General features: G+C 43.5%; 1 protein-coding gene across 1 annotated transcript in view; it reads left to right on the top strand.

The window, feature by feature from the left end:
- The first annotated feature begins 1,930 nt into the window (after window positions 1-1,930).
- The window catches only part of LOC140717274 (uncharacterized), a 133,646-nt gene continuing 117,767 nt past the window's right edge, over window positions 1,931-17,809 (top strand). Inside the window, exon 1 of the mRNA XM_073030703.1 lies at window positions 1,931-2,037. Coding sequence (XP_072886804.1) covers window positions 1,989-2,037 — 49 coding nt within the window. The 5' untranslated portion in view covers window positions 1,931-1,988. The remainder of the gene's footprint in view (window positions 2,038-17,809) is intronic.

Genomic DNA, 17,809 nt, shown 5'->3' with positions numbered 1-17,809 from the left:
ATGGCCACTTTATTAAGTACAGCAGCGGAACACGATGGGGTATTCTGCTGCTGTTACCATCCACTTCAAGTTACGACGTGTTCTGCATTCAGAGATGCTCTTCTGCACGGTACTGCTGTAATGTGTGGCTACTTGAGTTACTGTCACCTTCCTGTCAACTTGAACCAGTCTGGACATTCTCCTTTGACCTCTCTCATTAACAAGGCATTTCACCCAGAACCTGGCTGGCTGGTGGCGCAATGACACTGGGTCGAAGGTTCCTGAGATCAAATCCAAGTCGGGCCATCCCTTGAGCACACTTTCCACCCGTGATGGGTTGAGCATCGAGTTAGCCACTTGGCCTCATAAAAAAAACAAGGGTCGAGTCAGGAACATTCATAGCGTGACCCGGTTAATCCGAAATGAGATCAATCCTGACACCACGTGCCAGACAAGAATGGCTGATTGTCTGGTGCGACACGTTAATAAAACAACCCAGAAGATTTGCTCACTGGATGTTTTATTTTTCTTCGCACCATTCTCAGTAAACTCTAGAAACTCTGTGAATGAAAATTCCAGGAGATCAGCAGTTTCTGAGATAATCAAACCAACCCATCTGGCACCAACGATCAATCCATGATGGAAGTCACTTTGATCATATTTTCTTCCCCTTTCTGATGTTTGAACTGAACTTATTGACCATGTCTGTTATGAATTGAGTTGCTGCCACAAGATTGGCTGAATATATACTCACATTAACGATCAGGTGTACAGGTGTATCTAAAGTTGTGGCCACTGAGTGTATTATGAGGAAGCAGAAAAGGCACATGGATTCAAACAAAGGCTTTATGTCCATCAACATGAAAGAGAAAAGTCCCGGAAACAGCGAACTGTGGATCATCTGATGGAGTAATAGGGATCAATACTGAAGATGTTAATGAGAGTAAAACTTGTCAAAACCCATTGGATATATGAACTACAATCAAAGGTTTGAAAGTGCTGGATAACTGAGATAGTGGATCCTCTGGGCATCATCTTAAAAAAATGTTCTAATGTGTCTTCTGTAGATGGATGCAGGTAAATGTGGCCCATTTCAAAAAGGAACAAGATAGAAAATATGGAAGTTCTAAACCTGTTAACCTGAAATCAGTATTTGGGAAAAATCCTGGAATATTATACAATATTAGATTGCTTAAAAATGATTAGAATTGACATGGGATTCCTGAAAGGGAAATCATGCTGTGGTGTAAAAAGTCCCACAATAGGTGAGTGAACAAGATTGCCCCACTTGGAATTGTGGGGTGGTGAAGGTTCAGAGATGAATGTTGTTACTTTTGTTTCTCAAACAGCTCTCAGTCCAATAAAAATGAACAAACTATTCAATAGAAGAATGGAAATTTTCCTCACTCAGAGAACTGTAAACATTTGGAATTCTCTGTCCTGGTAATTTATTGCATTAGAAATTATGAATACTGAAACACAAGATGTTTTATGGAAAGGTGGAATCTTGAACTCAATCTACCTTGCTGTGACCTTCCACCTAATTAACTGCATTGCACTTCCTCTGTAACACTTTATTCTGACACTGTTATTGTAACACCTCAGTGCACAGTGTAATGAATTGATCTGTATGAACAGTACACGCAACAAGTTCTTCACTTTATTTGTGACAAAAATAAACTAATTTACCAGTTTCATGTGAGGGTGATCAGAACATCAGCTATGATCTTGTGGACTGAAACGACAGATTCCAATGGCATAAACTACCCTTATTCTTCAATACATTGTTCAGTTCCATAATCAGACTGAGTCTACTTTCCTTTCATTTTCACAGGTAGCTGAACCACTCCCTGGTTCAATATTCAATGTTTACGGTTGGAAGCTGTTGTTGATTTTACTCTCCACACATCACCGAGTCTCAGTGCTCAGAGTCCAAAGTCCAGGAATCTGAGACGCTGGAAACTTCCCTGAATTGTCTGGAAACTTCGGCTCCCGCTCGGAGCTCGGATATGTTGTTGTTTGCACTTCTCTTCACGCTGGGAGTGTTTCTCACAAAAGGTAAGAAGATATCTTACACAGACACTCAGTCAAGAAACAGGAATGGTTTACACAGACACGCAGATGGGACATCCCCACTCCGGCACTCAATACCATAGCCCCGCCCAGGGACAAAATGGCACTCGCCCGTCATCTCCTCAATGGACTATCCAGGTAGCCTCCTCCTGTACTGTCATGTGGAGGCTAGACACAGATCAGAGGTACAGCACCTCTTATTATTAGAACATTAGAAAGTTTTTGACAAGAACAGGTCATTCGACCCACTTACCAAATTCCTATTCACATGGTGTGTTGAACTAACTATTGAGTTTGGATTTGAAAGTCACAAAGTCACTATTATCAACTACACAACTATATAGTTTGTTCAATGTGTCTGCAACTTGCTGTATAAAGAAATGCTTCCTGATATTAGTCTGAAATCTCCCTTTAATCGGTCTCCACCTAGCACTCGTTGATGGATTAATTTTAAAGTGGCAGCTGGCATCCACCTTACTTACACCCTTAATGATCTTGAACACTTCGATCACGTCTCCTCTGATTCTACATCATCTTAGGCTAAAAAGATTTAGTTCCTTCAATTTTTCTTCATAGCTCATACCCTGCAGACTTGGAACAAATCTTGTTGCTGATCTCTAAACTCTCTCCTGTGCCTTCACATCCCTCACAGTATATGGAGACCAAAATTGTTCTCCATACTCAAGGTGTGGCCTCATAAGCACATTATACAGCTAAAGGAGAATGTCTCTAGACTTGGACTCCACTGAGCGCAATATATAGGCCAACGTTCTATAAGTCTTCCTAATCACTTCTGTGCATTGTCTAGATGTGGATAGTGATGAGTCTACCAGGATGTCCAAATCCTCTCATACAGTGCACTTTTTAACTCAAGAAAAAAACATTGTATGTTTATATCTATCATTTCCGCTCCTTATATGTAATATTTTACATTTATTTACACTAATTTTCATCTGCTGTTTATCTGCCCACATCTGGATTTTGTTTAGATCCAACTATATTGATTCTGCTGCCTGAATGTTATCATGTGGTTATGTTCTGAATGCTGTTGTGTCTTCGCAGTCTCCAGCCTAATGACATGAATACTGATTTTTCTAGCCACCACCCCACTGCCCCTCTACCTCACCCACCTGCCTCCAGCCCTATCACACTATCTCATTTGCCTTCCCGCCCTCTCCATCTGTCTATCACCCACAGATTCCTCCCTCTGGTTTCCCTCCTCACCGCCTTCCATTGATTCTGTCCTGTCCAATCAGATTATTCATCCTTTTGTCAATTCCACGTATCACCTCCCTGCTTCTTACACCATTCTCACTTTTCATCCTCCTTCACCTGCTGATCACTCCTCCCATAGCTGGATCCACCTCTCACCTACCAGAGTTTGCGCCACCCCTCCTGCCCCACATTTTATAGCTGCTCTCTCCCCACTTTCTTTCTGCTCTTAATGAAGGGTCTCAACCTGAAATGTCAACTGACTGTTTCCCTCCAGAGATGTTGCCCAACTCCAGGTTATGGGTACATCACATCAAACCATGGGGATTTATCAACTTCAATGTTCTTCAAGAGACCCAGTACCACTTTTTACTTTATCTGAAAATGCCCTGGTGTATTAGCCCACTCCACACTGATCTTGCTGTCCTCCTCATCCTTCTCCTTGGTACATCCTCCATCCTTTTCCTTACGGCAATATTTTGCTGGTAGCTCACCAGATATTACTTTATTTGAATTACCATTGTTGGTATCTGCCACCAATGAACTCTCTTTAAGAAACATGCTTTCGAACTGTCTGAAAAAAACTAGCAATATGACGATCTCCTGAAGGATTGTTAGTTGCTTAAGTCCATCCCCACTACTGGGGTGTTGCTCACCAACGTCCTCTGTCTTGGGCCAGGCTTTCAAGTAGTCCCCAGGTGTAGCCTTCATATGACTTCATGGCAAAGATTTTTTCTCTCCCAGGGATGAGGTCTTTGGAGCTTTTGTTACAGTTTCTGTAGCTCTGGGTGTTTTATGCAATGAGGGAGCTGCTGGCCCCATGCCAAGTCCCTCCTTTCCCTGCATGAGCTTGGGTCCATCCATGGCAGTTTCCTGAAGGATTCAGCTCAGGTTGATTGATTGGTTGATTTATCTATTGATCAATTCATCAATTGATTGTTTGATTGAATTTGCACCACTTGTCTTCTTTTGCACGTGGGTTGATTGTCAGTGTTGGTTTGTGTGTAGGTTTTCATTGATTCTGTTGTATTTATTTGTTCTACTGTGATTGCCTGCAAGAAAATGAATCTTGGGGCACAAATTAGTTTCTGGGCTTTGTCTTTTTAATATAATTTTCATGTTTGTTTTTGTAAAAACTATGCTTATGTTCAATGTATTTTCTCCTTGTGAGTGCTGCTTATATTATGTACCAGTGGTGCTGTTGCAAGTAAGTATTTCATTGTAGCCGTGCACAGAGATACATGCACGGTTGACGATCGAATGGGTGGGAGCGCAGAGTGTGGGTGAAGGTAGGAAACAGCAAATGGCAGAAAGCATTGATAAGGACATGAGAAAACTAGAGCTGTTAAGGACAGAAAATAAAAGTAATAGGAACGGTAGCTGGCCATTCAGCACTTTTAACAGTGTCACTCTGTTTGAGATTCTTTCACAAGAGGAAATATCTGAACATTTTCCTTGAGATGCCCAATTGTTCTACCTCAAAGGAATATATATACATATATATATATATTCTGTCCACTACCGGTAGGAATTCTGGGTGGCCAGCCATTTTAATTCCACTCCCCATTCCCATTCTGACATGTCAGTCCGAGGCCTCCTGTACTGCCACGATGAGGTCACTCTCAGATTGGAGGAGCAATATACCTTAAATTCCATCTTGAGGCATAAATACTGATTTCCCTAACTTCTGTTAATTTTTTCCTCCTTCCACCTACTTTCTCTTTCCATGCAACATTCTGGCCCCTTCTCTTTTCTTCACTTACACCCTCCCTCTGGCACCCCTTCCCCTTCACTTTCTCCCCCAGTCCACTCTCCTTTCCTATCAGATTCCTTTGTCTTCAGACACTTACCATTTCAAGATTCAAGATTCAAGATTCAAGATTCAAAAACTATATTGTCATTCTAACCATACATCAGTTCTGCAGGGTAGAATGAGACAGCGTTTCCCAGGGGCAAGTGCAATCATAACATAACAAACGTGACAATAACTAGTAAACACAACAATAAATTGTAAAACACAATGGCCACATGTTGGTTAAAATCAATTTATAAGTGTCCAGTGCAAGTTAAAAGTGTCCAAAGCAGAGTCAGGTAGAGCGGCTATTTAGCAGTCTGACTGCCTGTGGGAGGAAGCTGTTTAGTAGCCTTGTGGTTTTTATTTTGATGCTCCTGTAAAGTTTGCCTGATGGCAGAAGAACAAACAGTTCACAGAGAGGGTGTGAGGGGTCTTTAATAATGTACCGTGTCTTCTGGAGGCAACAACTCTGAAAGAGGTCTTGGACAGATGGTAGGGAGACCCCAATAACCTTCTCTGCTCCCCTAACCACCCTCTGCAAGGCTTTTTTGTTGGCAGCACTGCAGCTGGATTACCAGAATATGATGCAAAAGGTCAGCACACTCTCAACCACGCCTCTGTAGAATGTAGTTAAGATGTTAGTGGGGAGTGATGCTTGTTAAAGTTTCCTCAGAAAGTGCAATCTCTGCTGGGCCCGTTTCACAATCCTGGTGGTGTTCCTGGACCAGGTGAGATTGTCCGAGATCTGCACCCCAAGGAACTTGATGATTTCCACTCTCTCCACTGTGGAGCCACTGATGCTGAGGGGTGTGTGCTCAGGCTGAGATCGTCTGAAATCGATGATCGTCTCCTTGGTTTTAGTGACATTAAGCATCAAGTTGTTGTCACTGCACCAGCTCTCTAGGTGTTTGACCTCCTCCCTGTACATTGTTTCATCATTTTTGCTGATGAGCCCCACCATCAGCAAATTTAATGATCTGGTTCTCCTTGAATCTGGCTGCACAGTCATGTGTTAGCAGTGTAAACAGCAATGGGCTGAGCACACAGCCTTGTGGGGATCCAGTGCTCAGTGTGATGGAGTCAGAGATGTTCCTGCCAACACGGACTGACTGTTGTGTCTCTGTCAAGAAATCCAGAATCCAGCGACACATGGCAGTGTTAAGGCCAAGCAGCGACAGTTTCTCCACTAGTCTCTGCGGGATGATGGTATTGAATGCTGAACTGAAATCAATGTACAGGATTCTGGTATAAGTGTCTTTATTGTCCAAGTGAGAGAACTGTGTGCAGTGTGGTGGATATTGCGTCCTCCATAGAGTGATCTGGATGATAAGCAAACTGTAGAGGATCCAGCGATGAGGGGAGGCTGTCTGTGATATGTGGCTTAACAAGCCGTTCAAAACATTTCATCACTCTGGGGGTCAGGGCGATGGGATGATAATCATTCAAACAGGCTACAATGGATTTCTTTGCTACGGGGAAGATTGTAGATGTTGTGAAGCATTTCCACATATCACCTCCCAGCTGCTCACTTCATCCCGCCTTTTCCACCCACCTAACTTCCCCTCACCTGCCTTTGCATGTTACCTGTCAGCTTGTACACTTCCCTTCCCCCACCTTCTTCTTCTGGCTTCTTCCTCCTTCCTTTTCATTCCCGATGAGAGTTCTCAGCCCAAAATGTGGACTCTTCATTCCTCTCCAGAGATGCTGCCAGAACTGTTGAACTCCTCTAACACTTTATGTGTATTGGTCAGGATTTCCAGCGTCTGCAGAAACTCATGTGTTTAGAATATGGATGCAATATACAGTATTTTGACATTGGTGATAGGATAAGCATCTCCTATCAGGAATTATCCTAGTGAATTCCTTTTGGAATACCTGCTATTCTGAAAATAGAGGCACAGCACATTGGAAGGTGTTACTACAGTGAAGTTGGGTCTTTCGATATAGAATGGGCAAATCAAATTAGTGATAATAATGCGGATCAATTCTATCAAAGACCATATACCTTGGGGCGGGATGATAGAACAGTGGTTAGCACAATGCTTTACTGTACAGGTGACCCAGATTCAATTCCTGCCACTGCCTGTAAGGAGTTTGTACGTTCTACCCGTGACTATGTGGGATTCCTCTGGGTCCTTTGGTTTAGTCCCACAGTCCACAGAGCTGTTGGTTGGTAGGTTAATTAGTCATTGTAAGTTGAACCATGAATAGACCAGTATTAAATCAGGGGATTGCTGGGTGGCATGTTTCGAAGGGCCAATTCCACACTGTATTTCAATAAATAAGTAAATAAAACCTTCAGGTATTGGTAACATGTATTAATTATATAGAAGCCTGGATCATCTTTTTTGTTCAGAATGTTTGAAGTTTAAGCTTTATTGGCCAAACACAGGCAAAGAGTATTAGCTTTAGATTGGCAACGTCTGGAGATGGGCCAATATGGAGGATGAATGTAATGTAGTCAAGATTGTTTATGTACTTAAAGCATTTCTGTCAGTCTTCACAGAGATGACGAGAAGCTAAGGGAGTGAATAATTGAACAGAATTTGTATTAATAAATAAAAACAGACTGGAAATGTAGAAATAGCAGTTGCAATTAAGAACTGGTACTGGCAAAACTAATGAGATTGAAAAGTGATAAATCCCAAGATCCCTCGATGACCTAACTTCAATAGTTTGAAAAAGGTAATTATGAAAATGATGGATTGTGTTTCTGGTTTTCCAGACTTCCATGAATTCTGCATGGCTCCTGCAGTTTGGAGGGTGGCAAATGTGAACACACTAAGAAAGAAGAGTAACAGAAAGCAGGAAATGATAGAGGTGTTGACAACAATAGAAGGAAAATGTTGAAATTTGTGACAAAGGATATGAACCATTTGGAAAAGAATTAAAAGAGAGAATGTTGGTAACATATGAGACCAGGTAGGATAATGTGATAATTCAAAGCTTATTATGTCTCTTTTTCTGCGTTAGGTGTCACTAATCACAGGGATAAGGCATATCATGACCACCCAATCAGGCGATTCCAATGGAGAGAGAAAAACAGAGCTAAATCATAGACGGATGACTGGTAGAAATGGCCAGTTCTGATACAGCCAGAAACTAGTCACCAGAATATGGGGAATTCAATATTGAGTCCGGAAGGTTGCACTGTGTAACACTGTGCACTGTTTGTAACAGAGCAGGAGGCTGTAGAAATTGAGGTCAAAATGGATAGCAGACAACTGCAGAAAACATAAAGTTGTGATTGTAGGGGATTTTAATTTTCCAAGTATTGATTGGGACTCCCATACTGTTAAAGGTCTAGATGGGTTAGAGTTTGTGAAATGTGTTCAGGATAGTTACCTAGATCAATATATAGAGGTACCGACTAGAGAGGATGCAATATTAGATCTCCTATTAGGAAATGAGTTCGGACAGGTGACAGAAGTGTGTGTAGGGGAACATTTTGGTTCCAGTGATCATAACACCATTAGTTTCAACTTGATCATGGATAAAGATAGATCTGGTCCACGGGTTGAGGTTCTAAACTGGAAAAAGACCAAATTTGAGAAAATGAGGAAGGATCTAAAAAGCATGGATTGGGACATGTTGTTCCCTGGAAAGGATGTTGTTGGTAAGTGGGAGGCCTTCAAAGGAGAAATTTTGAGAGTGCAGAGTTTATATGTTCCTGTCAGGATTAAAGGCGAAGTGAAGAGGAATAAGGAACCTTGGTTCTCGAGGGACTTTGAAACTCTAATAAAGAAGAAGAGAGAGATGTATGACTTGTATAGGAAACAGAGAGCAAATAAAGTACTTGAGGAGTATAAAAAGTGCAAAAATACTTAAGAAAGAAATCAGGAAGGCTAAAAGATTTGGCAGTCAAGGTGAAGGATAATTCAAAGAGCTTTTACAAGTGTATTAAGAGCAAAAGGATAGTAAGGGATAAAGTTGGTTCTCTTGAGGAACAGAGTGGCTGGCTATGTATAAAACCAAAAGAAATGGGGGAGATCTCCCATTTTCTTGTTAATCATCCACTTGAAAGGTTGGACAGAGCCATTTGCCTTGGACTTCATGCTGAAATCTCTGGAGTGGGACTCGAGCACTATGACCAAGAGGTGAGTGTGTTGTCTACTTAGCCACAGGTTATCGGATCCCCATCTCTGGTATAAAACTGGTGCCTGTGAGGGGTTGCAGATTGTCAGTGAGTGAACACCAACCCTGTCACCCAGGAATCCAATAAAGGTTTAAGCTCCCTCTTCTGCATAACACATCAACTGGGAAGGAGGCCATTCAGTCCATCAGGTTCATGATAAAGCAATTCCATCACTTCCATTCCCTGATACATTTTCCCTGTAACTTGTATCCTATTACATGCTCCATCAACCCCCATTTGAATCTGTTGCTCTAGGGTCTATTTACGGAGCCAATTATCTATAATATGGGAGGAAATCAAAACACCCAGGGAAGCCTACACTATTACAGAAAGAATGTGCAAACTCCACACAGACAGCATCAATGATCCATATCAAATGAGGTACAGCACTAACTGTTGCCCCACTGTCTTCATTATCCTTTGTTTAAACTCATGGATCATTGGGTGATTCATGGGTCTTTATCAGATTAATTAGGTGATATTTCAGAGTCATAGAGTACTACAGCACAGAAACAGGTCATTCAACCCATCAAGTCTGTGCTGTACTGTTATTCTGCCTAGTTGTATTGACTCTTACCTGAACCATAGCCTTTCATGCCTTGTTTCATTCCACGTACTTACCCAAACTGCTAGTAAATGTTGCAATCGACCCCACATCTGCAACTTCCACTGTCAGCTCATTCACTCACACTACCCTCTGAGTAAAGAAGTTCCCCTTAAATACTTCACCTTTTATCCTTAACATGTGACTCCTATAAGACAATACGATCATAAGACATAGGAGCAGAATTAGGCCATTCAGCCCATCAATTCTCATCTGCCATTCATCATGGCTGATTCGAGATCCCACTCATGCCTGCGGTGTGGAAAAGCTTGGTAGATAAGATGTTGAAGCTGGAAGGTGTCTTTTCCACTGACGAGTCTGATGTGGGTTGCTCCAAGAGCACTTGTTCCACTCTCTGGATGACCAAGGGTACCCCATTCAGAGAAAGGTCACGGCGACTGGCCCCTGCAGAGGTGGAAGACATTCAGCAGTATTTGTGTGATTTGAAGGAAGCGGGGATCATTAATGAGTCCCTAATCCCCCATGCATCTCTGATAGTAGTGCCCCATACGAAGAATGGGAAGGTACGGATGTGTGTGGACAATAGGACTCTGAGCAGGCGCATCATTCCTGACCAGTATACAGTCTCAATGATCAAAGATGCTCTGGCCTGTCTGAGTGTTGTGGAGTGGTTCAGTACACTGGATTTGAGGAGGGAATATTACCAGATCCCCATGAGTGAGGCTGACAAAGAAAAGATGGTATTTATATGTCCCCTGGGATTATTCTAGTTTGAACAGATGCCCAGGACTTATCGGGAGCCCCTGCCACATTTCAGCGGGTCACGGAGAAAATGGTGGGGGTACAAATTTGTTTGAAGTGTTGGTGTATCTGGATGACTTATAGTGTTTGGATCCACCTTGGAGGAAGATGAAGTAAGGCTACTGAAGGTGCTCAGCTGCCTGGGAGCTAAAGAGTTAAAACTTTCCCTAGACATGTGCCGGTTTTTCAAAATGTCTGTTAGCTATGTTAGGCACATTATCTCGCGGAATGGAGTAGCTACAGACCCGGCTAATATCGAGGCACTGACCACTTGGCGAAGACCCCAGACTGTGAGCGCTCTGCGCTTGTTCCTCGGGTTCTGTGGTTACTATCGGAGAGACGTGAAGGGCTCTGCAGAAGAGAGTCACCCATTGAATCAGCTTCTGGGCAGTTACCCTCCCTTGGGGAGGAGGTAAAAGGACAGGAGGGTGGAGAGTAGCTTAGTCCATCGGAGCCCTTGGGACTGAGGTGGGAATGTAAAATGTGAAGAGGCCTTTCAGTTGCTGAAGGAGATGCTAACCCAGGCGCTGGTGCGGGCTTTTGCGGACCCACGATTGCTGTTTGTACTGCACACGGATGCCAGCCGAGAGGGCTTGGTGGGCGTTCTGTATCAGGATCAGGGCACTGGGTTAAGAACCATTACGTTTGTCAAGCTGGAGTTTGTCGTTCTCTGAGAGAAAAACTAACCCACGCACAAGTTGGAATTTCTGGTGTTGAAATGAGCGATGGTGGATAAGCTGAGTGACTACCTCAATTGGGCCATGTTTGGGGTGAGGACGGACAACAACCCCTTAAGTTGCATCCTGACCTCAGTGAAACTGGATGCCACAGGCTATCGGTGGCTGTCAGTGTTGTCAGCCTATGATTTCAGCCTGAAGTACAGGCTGAAAGACCGGAACGTTGATGCTGATGCTTTGTCAGGGACGAGGAGTGGGAGAACATTCCTGCCCCTGGGTGAAGGTCATCTGTCAGTTTGCCATCGCCGTGAAGGCAGAGGGAAATGAGCGGGCAGAATCAAGCGGTGGATCAGTTGGGAGCTTCTGATGACGCCATCCCCCAAGTTTACTGTAACCTGACTGCTCTGAAGACAAATCAGCTGCTGGAATTGAGCTCTGGGGAAATGGCAGCTGCTTAGCGAAATGATCTGGGCATTGGTACCTTTTAGGCAGTGGTTGAAAAGGGAGACACGGCTCAGGAGAAGAAGACAAAACATACGTCGATGCCTCCATTACTGCAAGAATGGCCTGTGTTGAAGTTGAAGTACCACATTTCATACCGGGTCAGGTCGCGTCACACCCAGACTGACCCAGGCATTGCCAGCAGGTTCTGCCTGAGAAGTATTGGACGAATGCTTTGAAGTCACCATGATGATTCTGGAAATTTGAGGGTGGAAAAGACCTATGGATTGCTCAGAGACCCATATTACTGGCCCCGGATGAAATTGAAAGTCGAAGGATTCTGCAAGTCATGCACTCGATGCTTTTGGTGGAAGACACTGCCTACACGGACAGCTCCCTTGTCCCACTTGCAGAGTGTAGGGCCCCTGGACCTGGTGTGTATAGATTTCCTGGCAACACAGCAAATGTCTTAGTCATGATGGACCACACCAGATATGCTCAGGCTTTTCCTACCAAGGACCAAAGGGTGACTATGGTGGCAAAAGTGTTATGAAAGAAGTATTTCATTTATTATGGCCTTCCCAGATGGATACATAGTGATCAGCGATGGGATTTTGAGAGCAGACTTATCCATTATTTACTGGGCATGCTTGGAGTCAAGGACAACGCCCTACCACCCACAGGGCGATCCCCAGCCTGAGAAGTTTAATCGGACCTTGCTAGACATGCTCGAGACCCTGGAGATCAGCAAGAAGAGCAGGTGGAGTCAACATACTGGGCGTCTGATTCACAGTTACAACTGTACTCGAAATGTAGCTACTGGGTACTCACCATATTATCTGATGTTGAGCACAAGGCGAGGTTGCCCATTTGACCTTTGATTTGGGACTGACGATGGTGACTTACCACCGAAGGTTTATCTGAAGTATGTGTCTGATATGAGAAGGGAGCTGAAAAGGGCTTATGAATTAGCTGGGGTCACGGCTGCCAAGCAGAATCACAGAAATAAGAGGAAGCATGATCAAAGGGTGAGGTTCTCCCAACTCCTGCTGGGAGACCGAGTCCTCATAAGGAATTTAGGGGTACTTGGAATGCACAAGCTGGCTGAACGCTGGGCGGCTACGCCCAGTGCGGTGGAGAGTCAGATGCCAATCCTACCCGTTTTCCCGGGTGAAACCAGAGGAGGGGAATGGGCCTGTCGATATTCTCCATCAGAACCACCTGTTGCCCCTGGGTCACGAGGTGCAGGTAGACCCAGAGCCCGACTTGGAACCTACACCGAGTAAGAGGCCTCCGTGGAAATGCAGGCCGACTGCAGGGCCCATAGCAGGCGGCGTTAGGCCGGCTCCCACCCCTGAGAGGGATACTGATTCAGAGGATGAGGACTTGGATGTGGGGTATACGCTGCCTTTCGCTAACTCCCCATTGATGAGGAAGGGACTCCCGGCCCTTCTCCCACTGAGTCAGGTGAAGTGCGGTGGTGGGGGGGGAAGGCTATCTTTGGAAAGCCTGGGTTGCAGCTGGACTTTGCAGGGGAGGAAGTGGGACTTGGCCACGGGACCGAGGACTCCAAGTTGCAGGTGGGTAGGATTGATAGGTTGGGGGAGGTCTCACCAGGTAGACTGGAAGTATCACCAGTAGTATCTGAACCTGAAGAGTAAGATGAGGGGGAACGAAGGTCTCAGAGAATTAGGAGACCACTGGATATACTGTCCTGTGTAGCGCCGGGGGAACAGAGCGTGACCCCTACCGTTTTGGTGAGCTACCAGGGCTGGACTTTAGGCAGGGCTAGGCTGGGCTGCAGCCAAGGGGCCAGAGCTGCAGAGGGGCCTAAAATAATCAAAATATATAAATAAATATGTATGAATTTTATTTTTCACAAATATCTTTATTCTGGTCGCTGTGTTGCGAGCGTGTTGTCAAAGCCAGAAGGCCTAGGCTATGTAGCAAGCCCTGGGAAGGAGTCATTTGATTTGTTTAAGAGTATGTCTGTCAAATTTGGTTATAGTTAATTAGTTTAAACTTTTGTCAGTGGGAGGGTTACAAGGTCATGCTGAGGATCCTTACACCACTGATCCTGCTTGCTGGGGAAAGGAAACGTTAGACGATTCAGTCCGAGCATACTGAGCTAAGAAAGGGCCACCATCCTGCCAGAAATAAGGATGTAGGTATCAAAGCTTTGGAACAATTATACAAACAGCAGAGATGTTTTTTCACCAAATTTCACTTCAAACAGAAGCTCATAAATGGTGAGCACACCGTATCCCCGTTACATATGCTTTCAGACAATGCGTTTTCACAGTTGTGCAACATAACTATTTCTACCAACTTCTCCTTAAGTGCATCCAAAGTTCACAGTTATGCATGTTTGTGCAGTGGAGTCTGCGAGGCTGTCAGGGCGAGACGCACCACTTTCCCGTCAAAACAAGCCACGCACACGCCTCACAGTCTCAGTCCCGCCAGTCTTCCAGTGGTAGTGGCAGCCTGTGGATGTGCGATCCTGCGCTCTTAACCTTTTGTTGTTATTACCTACGGTGAACTGATTTTGTGCTTGAAATATTTAACCATGCCTCCTAAGCATCCTATATCAAGTCCTGGGCCATCAGCCAGGCAGCAGAGAACCACTTTAACACTTGAAAAAAAGTTGGAAATTATAAACAGGGCAGAGTCAGGTGTAGGTAACACAGCTCTGGGATGCTACTTCAGCCTTGGTGAGTCCACGATCAGGAACATAAAGAAAAATGCTGAAAAAATAAAAAGTGCAGTGCTTGATTCATATCAAGTGTCTTCAAATATTGTTACCAAACTGCGTCACCCAATTATGACAAAAATGGAGAAAATATTGAGTTTGTACATTGAGCATGAAGCAAAGGGAAAAAAAAACACTCAGTAGCGATCATCTTTGTGTGAAAGCTTTGGAAATTTATGGTCGCCTTTGTTCAGAGGCTAGTGAGGAAGTGTCAAATGATATTATTAGCTTTAATTCAAGTAGAGGATGGTTTTCTATGTTTGTTAATCGTCAGAGGCTTCATAACTTAGCTGTGTGTCATGAGCAAGCTAGTGCTGACCACGAAACGACTGGACGCTACCCTGTGCAGTTGTGGGCTATGATAGCTGAGTTAGTCATCACACCAAAGTAGGTGTTTAATGCAGATGAGACCGGGCTTATGTTAGCCAATAAGAGGGGTGTTGTTCTTTCTTGTGGGTCTGAAAGAGAGATTTTCATGGTCTTTCGTCGGCAAGAGGTGAAGAGAGAAGACACGTGTGGAGGGAGCTGGAAGACCACCGGACGGAGTGCAATGCAAGCAAGGGGCCGAAGGTCAGCGACACTTGGAGATCGATGGTTGAAGAATGGCCGTATCAGTGAGCTCCAATGTGTACTTTGACGTTTTCCTCAAAATGGACTTTTGTTTAATTCTCTTTACTTAACCCTACATTCAGATTATGATTTGAAAAGTTCAATCATTTAATTGCATATGGTGTACAGTCTGATATTTTGCAATGCGGATTTGTAACTGGGCAACACATCACACAGCATCCACACAAACGCGATTTCTCAGCTTGTCGAAGCCAGAGGCTGCCTTCCTCTAGATGAACACATACTGGCCGAGCCTGAGGGTTGCATACATAAGTAACTTGGATAGGTTAGTAAGTTTGCAGACTTTTTTTCTTGTCATTATTCCCTAAATTATGCAGTATAACAACTATTTTACATAACATTTACATTGTATTAGGTATTATAAGTAATCTAGAGATGATTTAAAGTATACGGGAGGATGTGTGTGGGTTATCGTGAATCAGGATCGAAAAAAATTGGAAGTTCTCTTACTACTCAGACTCCTCAATACCCAGAGCCTTGACTGACACCTTGCTGCCCTATTGTCTTCTTTATTATTTATTGTAATGCATGCACTGTTTTGTGCACTTTATGCAGTCCTGGGTAGGTCTGTAGTCTAGTGTAGTTTTTTTTCTTTTTTTTCTGTGTTGTTTTTCATGTAGTTCAGTCTAGTTTTTGTACCGTCATGTAACACCATGGTCCTGAAAAACGTTGTCTCATTTTTACTATGTACTGTACCAGTAGTTATGGTCAAAATGACAATAAAAAGTGACTTGACTTGACTTAAGTAAGTGGGAGCAGGTACATCCGGTATTGTTTAGTGTCAGTTAGTCAAACGTTTATCTTAGTTTATATTATATATTTTTCCTTTCTATGCATATAAAACACTTAGGAATGTATGTTTCACTGCTGGGAACATGCTGGTTGATGTGGAGGATCAAGCACTCAAAACCCCAAAACCCAATAATTAAACCCTTGCGTTGCTTAGTAATAATTGTAGCTTTCATTGGGGCAGGGCCTTTCTCAAGTTATCCTTTAAAATTGTTCCATTGGTTGACCCACGTCGCCTAACACTTTTACAATGACCGATGGCATTTCACCTCTTTCCGATCGCTTTATTATTTCCACTTTATTTTCAATCGTGATCACGATTATTTTCGTGAATAGAAACACTGCAGATTCAGAGCTCCGGTGCCGGGTCCTAATGTCCACAGCAGGGAGACAGGTTAAATAAGGTCTGGGGTTCTGCTGGGTTCTAAGGTTCACTGCATTGAGACGGGTAGAGTAAGGGACTTGAGCATCTGCGTTTTTTGGTATCCGCAAGGGGTCCCGGAACCAATCCCCCGCAGATAAGGAGGGCCAACTGTATTAGATGAAGGTTTTTTACTCCAAGAGTGGTTGGTGCATAGAAAGTACTGCCTGAGTCAGTGGTGGAAACAGAAACACTAGTGAAGTTTAAAAGACTACTGGACAGGTATACAGAGGAATTTGCAGGAATGTGCAGGAATATGGAGGTGGGCTGTGTTATATGGGATGCAGGGTATAAGGGTCAGCACAACATTGCGGACTGAAGGGCCTATACTGTGCTGTACTATTCTATGTTTTCTTTGGAATAGAAGATTCTGAGGGGAGACCTATCAGAAGTTTATAAAATTAAGAGGCACAGAGTTAGAAAGGACAGCTGGTAACTTTTGATCAGGTTTGAAATGTCTGTGATCACAAGCATTTGAGATGAGAGGAGAGTGTTGGTGTGTGGAGTTCTCTGTCAGGATGTAGTAAAGGCTGGGTTCTCTTGCAGAACTAGATGGAGTCAGTTACATTTTGGCTTTGCTCCGTACATTTTTCAATTTTTTTACGACCCTTCACTATCTATATCAAAGTGTTTATTACACTTTTATATTCTTGAACTTTGATTTTTTAATCGCTGGAAATGGATACCAGAGGGAAAAGTGCATTAGCTGAAAGTAAGGTAGTTAGTAATGGAAATGGAAGGAAAGAAGGTGATTCTAAACAGCCTGAACAGTCTCAACTCACTTTGGAGGCTATATTGAAGTTCCTGGATGATAAATTCAATAAAAGATTTTCTACTTTGGAAGTATTGTTAAAGGAGATCAAAGGTAGACTGGGAGCACTTAAGCGGAAGAATGAAAAACAACAGTGGCAAATCTCTGAAATCAAGGAAGCTGGTAGACAGAGATATCATAGACTGGACTTGTTGAAAAAGAAATTAATTTCGACCGCTCAAACTCTGGAGCAGTATAAGTCAAGATTATTGATTTGGAAAGTCATTGTCGTAGACAGAACTTGCGAATAGTAGGATTCCATGAAGACGTTGAGAATGGTGACCTTACTAAATTCTTCTCTCAATTTTTAATGGATGTGTTTGGCTCTAAAGTTTTTTCTACTCCCCCTATACTTGACCGTGTCCATTGGGCTTTAAGAGCAAAATCTCTCAAAGAGTTGAAGTCTCGTCCTGTTATACTCTGATTCCACTATGTGCACAGCAAGGAGCATTTAATTTGAATTGCTTATCAGAAAGAGGTCATCGAACACGGAGACCTTAAGTTTCATCTGGTGGAAGACTACTGTCCCGAGGTGATGTGAGAAAGATCGCTTTTTAAACCGGTGATATCAGAGTTATATCAAAGTGGGTTCCAACCAGCTCTGCTGCTTTCACCTTGCCTAAGGGTTGTTTTGCCTGATAAATCACGTAAATGGTTTAAATCCGTGGACGAAGCTCATCAATTCCTTCAGGATGAATGCTCAATCTCAGCAGTCTAATGGGTTTGCTGTT

Source organism: Hemitrygon akajei, chromosome 2 (assembly GCF_048418815.1).
Source record: "Hemitrygon akajei chromosome 2, sHemAka1.3, whole genome shotgun sequence".
NCBI lineage: Eukaryota > Metazoa > Chordata > Chondrichthyes > Myliobatiformes > Dasyatidae > Hemitrygon > Hemitrygon akajei.
Note: the sequence above shows the minus strand (reverse complement) of the source record. Positions and strands in the feature narration are given on the sequence as shown.